Raw genomic sequence first — 9,542 nt, forward strand, 5'->3', positions numbered from 1 at the left:
TTACTGGCTTCAAGTCTTTAGAGCTCAGACAGGGCTCTTTAAACATGATACTCCAGTCAAAGTTTTCCGTTAATAAAACCACTATTAGGAACTGGTCTTATTGAATCTATGCAAAGAAATGTATTGCCATGACTTATTTAGCATTGCCAAATTTCGGAGGAATTACATAAGGAGAAAAACATACTGATCTACTCTAAGATTTTCTGATTTTCCTTGCCAATTCCTTTTAACAAAACAGTAATTGTTGGCATTAAACTTTCTTTCTATGCATAACCATGCCTTAGACCTTCTATTCTAAACAGGCCTTTTCCAGCTTACTACCCCTGACATGGGCATGGTGACTCAGGCCTGCAAGACAGTATTACAGGCTGCCAACTGTTAGCTGTCTCTCAACAGAGACCAAAACCTGATGGGCACCGTTCCTGCCCATTTGGGAACCTGCCCTCTTGGCAGCTAGCCATCCTTTACTTTTGGGGGTCACCCCACATAGTTCCCTTCCAGGACAGCCAGCACACATTCAGACCGCGGTCAGTCAGACTCTCCAAACTGGGGGGTCCCTGGATGATGTTGGGAATCCCGGACGAGCCCCCAAATGTTATGCCCAGATTTCAGGATCCCCAAGAAACCAACATCAGGGAGCCAGCCAGTCCGATGTAAAAGCATAAGAGTCTTTATTCGAGCTAGCTCGGCTCCCCCACCTTGCCGACACAGCGACAGGAAGCAGAGAGAGCAATAAAGTTTTCTTAAAGTAAAAAAAACAAACAAAAAACCCTTTTCATATCTTACCTTGGCAAACATTGAATTGAGCTGCTTCCCAGAGCCATAGTAACAACCCTGGGAGAGAAAGAGCTTCACTTGTTCTTTCACCTGTTCTTCATCCAAATGCCAACAGTTCTCATCATCAATGCTGGCTCCAGCTGTGGGGTCAGGAGCACCTGTGAGAAATGGGAACCATGAAATGAATTCCCTGAGTTCATATGCTTCACATTTAGCAGGAGTGGAAATTTGTGAGTGTATTCAAAAACATTTGCAGATGACATAATAGCATATATAGAAAACCCTATACTTTTATAAATTTATACTCAAAATATCTTTCATATCTTGGTTCACCTCAACAACACCAATTAAAACACAGTTTTAGCTATTTACACATCCCTTTCCCCTAGTAGCCTGTTAGCTCATTGCTCACAGTTGAATTGCAAGTTGAATCCATGGTTAAATCACCTATGGCACAGTGCTGGTAATGTGATAGACACCCAGTGAATGTTTGTGGAATGAAAATGGAATCTTATCTCACTTTCTCAAAGATGGAGTCTCGTAATAGATTTTAAGAAACCTGCCTCCAAGTGACAATAGACTGTAAGTCAATACTGTATAGGTATGGTCACACAAAGGTTACAAATTTATGTCATGTTTAATCATTTTTCTTTTTCTCTATATTAAAGCCCTGCTTAAATGAAATCCAGTTCTGCACAGCAAAGTTTTTCTGGTGCATCTTATTCCCGAGGGATCAGGAGGGTTCACACATTCATTTAGTCCACAAATACTAATTAACACATATGATCTTCCACTTTATAGTAGGGTAGTCCCTCCTTATCCATTAGGTATACATTCCAAGACCGCCAGTGGATGTCTGAAACCACAGATAGTACTGAACCCGATATATACAATGTTTTTTTCTTATACATACATACCTATGATAAAGTTTAATTTATAAATTAGGCACAGTGAAAGATTAGCAATAATAACTAATAATAAAATAGAATAATTATAACAATATACTGTAATAAAAGTTACGTTATTGTATTGTACTCACCTTTTCACTTAAAGGAAGCACTTTACAACTTTTCTTTGGTATATCCGAATTGCCAACATCACTACTCTTGTGCTTTGGGGCCATTACTAAATAAAATAAGGGTTACTTGAACACAAGTACTGTGATACCAGGGCAGTTGTGATAACCAAGATGGCTAATAAGTGGCTAACAGGTGGGTAGTGTATACAGTATGGATATGCTGGACAAAGGCATAATTCATGTCCTGAGTGGGACAGAGCAGTACAGAGTGAGATTTTATCACACTACTCAGAATTGTGTGCAAATTAAAACTTATATGAATTGTTTGTTTCTGGAATTTTCACTTCAATATTTCACACTGCGTTTGACTACAAGTAACTAAAACCATAGAAAATGAAGCTGCTAAGGGAGGACTACGATATCCATTATTTGCTACTTTTCTTCAAATGTATTATTCTAACCAGAGTCCTGATCATATCACTTCCCTGCTCAAAAGTCTTCATGATGATTCAGAATCTTACTAAATTAAGTCCAGATGCCTTAGAACAGTAGATGTCAACCTTCTGGCCCTTTAAATACAGTTCCTCATGTTATGACCCAACCATAAAATTATTTTCGTTGCTACTTCATAACTGTAATGTTGCTACTGTTATGAATCGTAATGTAAACATCTGATATGCAGGATGGTCTTAGGCGGCCCCTGTGAAAGGGTCGTTCGACCGCCAAAGGGGTCGCAACCCACAGGTTGAGAACCACTGCCTTAGAGTTTGGCATTCAAGGCCCTCCATGCACAGGCTCTATCTTTCATTTCTAGCACTGTCTTCCCTATACTTATGCTATGTTCCAGCTAGAAACTTAGTATTCCCAGAAGTCAACAACATTTCCTTATGACTTTAGTTATGCTTTTCTCTTTACTTCCCTCCCTCTTTCCCCAGCCTATTTTTTGGCTAAAAACAACACTTCTCATTGTCAGTATTTCCTCAGATCTAGAGTCAGGGCCACAATGAGAAATGGAAACCATAAAATAAGTACACAGAGAGGCTAATGCTGCCCAGGTTCATGTACTGCTTAGTTCACTTGGCAAGAGGGACTCTTTTTTTTACCCCCTTTCTGAATTAGCTATATACCTCATTGCCACCAGTCAAAGTATATATGTACAAATAAAGGCAGTAACACTCTTCTGAGCACTTTATTATTACTTCTCTTTAAGACTTGTTGCATTTTGTTTTACATTGAAATTTTAATTTTTCATATATTCCCAACTAAATTGATTAAGGTTAACTGATTATAATTGCAAAAATATCCCAACCTCTAAACATAAAATAAAGCAACTAAGTAGATTTTTAGCAACAAAAATATTGTACAATTACCATTCACTTGGTTGATTTCTGAGTTGGAGGATAGAATCTCATCTGCCAGTTTCTGTGCAGTAGGAAGAACTTCAGTGTGGTGGGCTGTGATTAAATATTGAATAAACTTTTGTAGCTGGTCCCTATTCATCTGGAAAAGGGTTTCTGAGATAGGAAGACGCAATTTGACTTGGTCTGGTTTACGGATCCTGTAGAGTGAGAGTGCTACCACATGAGCACAGTAGAATATGTCCTTGTTGCCACAGCCACATGTCACTGAAGTGATTTTGCATCGATCAAAACTGATTGCAACTTTGTAAGTCATTGCTGGTTCAGAAGTAGTGGCTGGTTCAGTAACTGTGCCACTGAGATGGAAGCCTAAGGAAACAAAAGAAAGTGTGTTTAGAAATTCTGTAGTAAAAAACTTGAAGATTTTCATCTTGCATCTTAATTAATCAATTCAGATACTATTTGCTGAGTATCTCCTATATATATGGTAGCCCTGCCAAAGATAGGTCAATGCAACATGGGTATTGCTCTTCAGGAACACACAATCTAGAAGGAGTCTTTATCCTAGAGTCCTCCTGAACTAATAAGACAACTTTTGTTTGTACATATGTACATTTTTCTGGGGAGATAGTTCATAGCTTTCATCACAAGTCTCAAAAAGGTTAATAAGGAAACCAAAATAAGTTAAAAAATATCTGTAGTAAATTTTGAGCTCTATCTATTCATCTCAAGGCTCATACCAGCACCTACTGGGCAGTAGTTTGGGGGACAAAGAGTTTGCAAGTGAGAGGTGCTTTCTCCCTCAACCTGATTTTCAGCTTTAATCTCTCTACTGCAGCCATGTAGCTGGCTAACGAGGGATGGTAACTAACAGGATGTCTGATCATAGAGAGCCTTGTGCTATATGGGCCTGAACAGCAAGGACTCATGTGTTTGGCCTTCCCCTTCCCGTGTGTATGTGTGTGTGTGTGTGCGTGTGTGCGTGTGTGTGTGTATGTGTGTGTATGCAGTTTGTATTCCCTGGGAGTGCCTCCTGTCATTACAGGGGGCTTATCTGTGGTGCAATGTCCCAAGAGAGCAGATGCAGAGGTCTGTGTTAGGACTGCCTCTGAGCTGTCTTCCCTCTCCAGGCCAAGATGCCTTACTCGGTGCAGCTTTTCACTCAGCCACATCACTGTGCTTGAGAAATCATGGGTCACTGACTGGATATTGTGCAGAACTATTATTATACCTGGTCTTTCTTCCCACTCTGGGATTACTGTGCAATAAATACATATACACTGAGTGGCCAGATTATTATGACCGGCCAGATTATTATGACCACCCCATCAGTACTTTGGTGGGCCACCTTTTGCCTTCAATACTGCAGCGATTCTTCTTGGCATTGACTCCACGAGATGTTGAAAGGTGATGCGAGGAATCTGACACCATGCCTGATGAATAGCACTGTCCAGTTCTGTGAGATTTGATGGTTGCGGAACCAGCTGCCTGATGGCTCTTTTAACTTCGTCCCACAAATGCTCAATTGGATTGAGATCTGGTGATTGTGGGGGCCACCTAAGCAAGATAAAGTCTCCCTCATGTTCTTGAAACCACTCCTGCACAATACAAGCACCGTGGCATGGCGCATTGTCTTGTTGGAAGAAGCCATCTCCATTGGGATACGCCATCAACATGATAGGATGAACTTGATCAGCAACGATACTTAGGTATGTTGTGCTATTCAGACGTTGTTCCACACTAGCAATTTCAGCGCGAAATTATAGCTAATTTGCCTACAAATGTCAGGTGGTCATAATAATCTTGCCACTCAGTGTATATCAACAATTGAATCTAAAAAAAATAAATGAACAAGCAGAACAGAAACAGACTCATAGATACAGAGAACATTTTGATGGTTGTCAGATGGGAGAGGGGTTGGGAGAATGGTGAAAAAGGTGAGGAGATTAAGAAGTACAAATTGGATGTTACAGAATAGTCATGGGGATGTAAATTCAGCATATGAAATATGGTCAATAATCTACACTAATAAAAGAGAAACATGGTAATTGGCGTACGACTGCTACCCTTTTCATTGGCTAATCAGTGAGTATATGCAAATTAACTGTCAGCCAAGATGGCGGCCGGCAGCCAGGCACTGAAGCGAGCAGGGAGGCTTGCTTGCTGCAGACTCCAACGTTCGCCGCCTCACTTGCCAGCCTCTCAGCTGCAACTCTAAGCAACTATATACTATGTTGCAAATAAGAAGCTAAACAAAACCCCAGAAAAGGGCTTCCATTCAGCCGGGCTCGGACCGCAACATTGTATCGATGTTTTCAGCAGCGAGGCCTCAGAGCTAAAGCTGGCCCAGAAAAAAAAAAAAAAAGAGAGAGAAGAAAACAAGGAGCGGTTGGAAGCTTTAGTCACTCGCCAGCCGGAAAACAGCCCTCAGCCCCTCACCCAGACTGGCCAGGCACCCCAGTGGGGACCCCCACCCTGATCCAGGACACCCTTCAGGGCAAACCAGCCAGCCCCTACCCATGCACCAGGCCTCTATCCTATATAGTAAAAGGGTAATATGCCTCCCAGCACCGGGATCAGCGGAGCAGCGAGGCTCCCGGCACCGGGATCAGCATGACAGGGGGCAGCGCCCAAACCCCCTGATCGCCCTGCGGCTCTGTGTGTGACAGGGGGCGGGGCCACAACCTCCCTATCCGCCCTACTCTGTTCGTGACAGGGGAAGGCACCCCAACCCCCTGATCTGCCCTGCTCTGTGCCTGATAGGGGGGAGCTCCCCAATCCCCTGATTGCCCTGCGGCTCTGTGTTTGACAGGGGGGAGCTCCCCAACCCCCTGATCGACCCTGCTCTGTGTGTGACAGGGGGCAGTGCCCCAACCCCCCAATCGGCCCTACCCTGAGCGTGACTGAGGGTGACATTGCAACCTCCCGATCCGCCCTGCTCTGTGCATGACGGGGCGGCGCCCCAACTCCCCAATCGGCCCTGCTCTGAGCCTGACCAGGGGCTGCACTTAGGGATTGGGCCTGCCCTCTGCCACCCGGGAGCAGGCCTAAGCCAGCAGGTCGTTATCTCCCGAGGGGTCCCAGACTGCGAGAGGGCACAGGCCGGGCGGGGGGCCCCCCCTCCCCCCGCCCCCCGAGTGCACAAATTTTTGTGCACCAGGCTTCTAGTTCTATTATATAAGTGATTCATAATTTATTTATTTCAATTGCTGAACATTTAGGTGGTCTCTGTATCATTAGCAATTTGCTGCTATAATGACCAGCAGAACGAATGGTCGCTATGATGCGCACTGACCACCAGGGGGCAGACGCTCAATGCAGGAGCTGCCCCTAATAGTCAGTGCGCTCCCACAGGGGGAGTGCAGCTCAACCAGAAGCTGGGCTCACAGCTGGCGAGTGCAGCAGCAGTGGCAGGAGCCTCTCCCGCCTCCGCTGCAGGTGGAGGGTAAGGAGCGAGGGGTCCCAGACTGCGAGAGCCCTGGACTGCAAGAGGGTGCAGGCCAGGCTGAGGGACCCCCTATTTCCCCCCAGTGTACGAATTTTGTGCACTGGGCCTCTGGTATTCTAATAACTATGTATGGTGTCAGATCGGTCCGAGACTTATCGGGATTGATCACTTAGGAAGTTATATAATGTCTGATCACTGGGGTGTACACTTGAAACTAATATAATACTATATGTCAACTGTAATTAAAAAATAAAAATGATTAAAAAAAATAAAATAAAACGCCACAGCCTATAAAAAGTTAGAATTGGGATATGAACACAGGTAGTTTGGCTCCAGAGCCTTCATTCTTAATTATTACGATATATTGAATATGACTATGCAGTTTAAATTATGTATACAAAACTTTATAAAAGTAATTAGCAAGTACAATTCTACAAAAAATACACTAATGACAAGTCTGTAAACTCTGGTGTTTGCCTGATTTCCTGGGCAATTGTTCGAGGCAACTGAAACTGACTGCTCTGTGATGCTCTCACAGTTGGAATGACGGCTCATGAACTCATCTGTACAAGACAATGTCTCAGCATAATGAGTGAATCATCTGCTGAGAGTTCTAAAGGAAAGCACTTCTCAGTACAGCCCTCTGACACTATTCAGTCTTTTGTGTTTCTGAGTGCAAGAAAGGCTCTAATAAAGCTTGGGCAATTAAAACCACTTTGCTCATTGCTCTTTTGATTCACCAGACCCATGAGCAGGTGCTAATGCATGAAAATGAATATAATTTCAGCCAATGGCAGGGAAAGGAGAGCTGTGGTTTATAGAAAGAATTATTTTCCTTATAGTCAGCTTAAGAGTATATTGTGTGTGTGTGTACACACTATATATACACTAGGTAACTCCTTTGAATGAGTATGTTTTCCTCTTGAATACATTTGGTTTTGATGATATTGTATCATGTACATTAGACTTTCTCACTTAATTTCTGTCTCCTGGAAGGCCACAACAGTATACCAGCAGTCACTCTTTCTCTTTTCTGTCACCTAGCAAAACAGTAGCCACACAAAGGAATAAACAGTGATAGCGACATCCTCAAAATAACTAATTTCCTTTCCAGAAAGCCTTAGTCAAAAGCTAGATAATACTCTCTAAACAAGAACCCTGGAATGGCTCTGTGGACTCATACTATGATAGAAAGAACGGAGGAATCAGGGTGCTTGCATTTTAATTCCAATATATCTCAATTCTTCTTTGTCTCAGTTTCTTAATTATCAAAAAGACACAATAATACTTATATACCTATCAGACTCATGTGAAAAGTAATTTGTAAAGAACACATTTCCCAGAGATATCATTCAATAGCAATCCCAACTGGCCAGGGCCAGCACCTATATCGGTTCACAGGAAGCAGATGGCGCCCACAACACTGGGTGTGAGTGAGTGAGATTTCAGTGAGGAATAGTATTGTTATTCGGGAATACAAATGATGCTGCCCCATTACCCTGGGAGCTACTTGGTTTGTTTGTATTAGAGAGGTCACCCTAAGCTTCTCAGAGCAGCTGAGTAAGCTGGAGGGCCCTTCTAGTGGCCATCTGCTCCCCTCCCAGACTCCTCTAGCAAATCAAGAGGTTTTCCTTGTATTAACCTCTGGCCCTTCTCAAGCACCAGCTTCTGCAAGCAATGGTCTCCACTCTCCATCTGTGCCAGTAACCAGTTAAAGAACAATGAGGCTTCCCAAGCCCAGGCATTCACTTACAGAGATGCCCTTGCATTACCTAGTTTTCCAGTACTCTTTTACTTGAATCTCTATAAAGGAAGTAGGTATGTAGTTTAAAAGACAGAGTTATTTTTCTTTTGTTATTTTAGAAACATTTTATGTAGAAAAATAAAATGGGAAGAATTTGTTTGGAAAATTCATTAAAAAATCTAACATGCATAAAACAATCACTTAAAAATAGCAATTTCATTTCCACCCCTCTCCCCAACTACTCTGTGGAGCATGAGGACTTAGAGAACAAGTTCTCTTGTATATTGGTGGGTAACCAATCTATTCTAGAACTGCAGATCGGATACCTGCTCCATAGTTCACCGATTTGAACATAGATTGGGGGAAAATACCACCCTCTTTAGGCAGTTCTCTGCAGAAACAATGTGCACATATACAAGGTACACATGTTGCCAAAATGGATGTTATAGGCTAGTAATTACCACATGGACTATTGATTTTAACAGAGAAAGGGCAACATATAATTGTAAAATGATTTCAGAAATTACCCTATTCCATTCAGTAGCCTACATTACTGGGGGAAAATAAAAATTGAACAATAAACTGCTTTTCAAAAGGAAGAGGATACATGTAGATATTTTTATCAACCACAATATTAACTGATCAAATATTTATTTTTGAGAGTCTTCAAAACAGTATTCAGATTTATTTTAAAGCATTAAAAAATTACCCAGAGAATGCAGACTGGTGCAACCACTGTGGAAAACAGTATGGAGTTTCCTCAAAAAGTTAAATATGGATCTGCCATTTGAACCAGTGATCCCACTTCTAGGAATATATCCTAAGAAACCTGAAGCACCAATCAGAAAGAATGTATGCACCTCTATGTTCATAGCAGCACAATTTACAATAGCTAAGATCTGGAAACAGCCCAAGTGCCTATCAGGAAATGAGTGGATAAAAAAGCTGTGGTATATTTATACCATGGAATACTATGTATGCAGTAAAAAAGAAAAATATCTTCCCCTTTGAGACAGCATGGAGGGACCTGGAGAGTATCATGCTAAGTGAAATAAGTCAGTCAGAGAAAGACAAGTATCACATGATCGCACTCATATGTGGAATCTAAATAACAAAACAAACTGATGAATAGAGTGGATCCAGAGACATGGAAGCATGGAACAGAGTGCGGAATCTCAGAGGGATGATGGGGGAGGG

The 9,542-nt window shown here is 42.3% G+C and overlaps 1 protein-coding gene across 1 annotated transcript in view; it reads right to left on the bottom strand.

Moving 5' to 3' along the window:
* The window catches only part of ZSWIM5 (zinc finger, SWIM-type containing 5), a 101,690-nt gene that overhangs the window by 45,338 nt on the left and 46,810 nt on the right, over positions 1-9,542 (bottom strand). The window contains exons 2-3 of the mRNA XM_014529232.1: positions 3,166-3,522; positions 787-935 (exon numbers count right to left, since the gene is read on the bottom strand). Of these exons, the coding sequence (XP_014384718.1) occupies positions 787-935; positions 3,166-3,469 (453 nt within the window). The 5' untranslated portion in view covers positions 3,470-3,522. The remainder of the gene's footprint in view (positions 1-786; positions 936-3,165; positions 3,523-9,542) is intronic.

Source organism: Myotis brandtii, unplaced genomic scaffold (genome assembly GCF_000412655.1).
Source record: "Myotis brandtii unplaced genomic scaffold, ASM41265v1 scaffold674, whole genome shotgun sequence".
Classification (NCBI taxonomy): domain Eukaryota; kingdom Metazoa; phylum Chordata; class Mammalia; order Chiroptera; family Vespertilionidae; genus Myotis; species Myotis brandtii.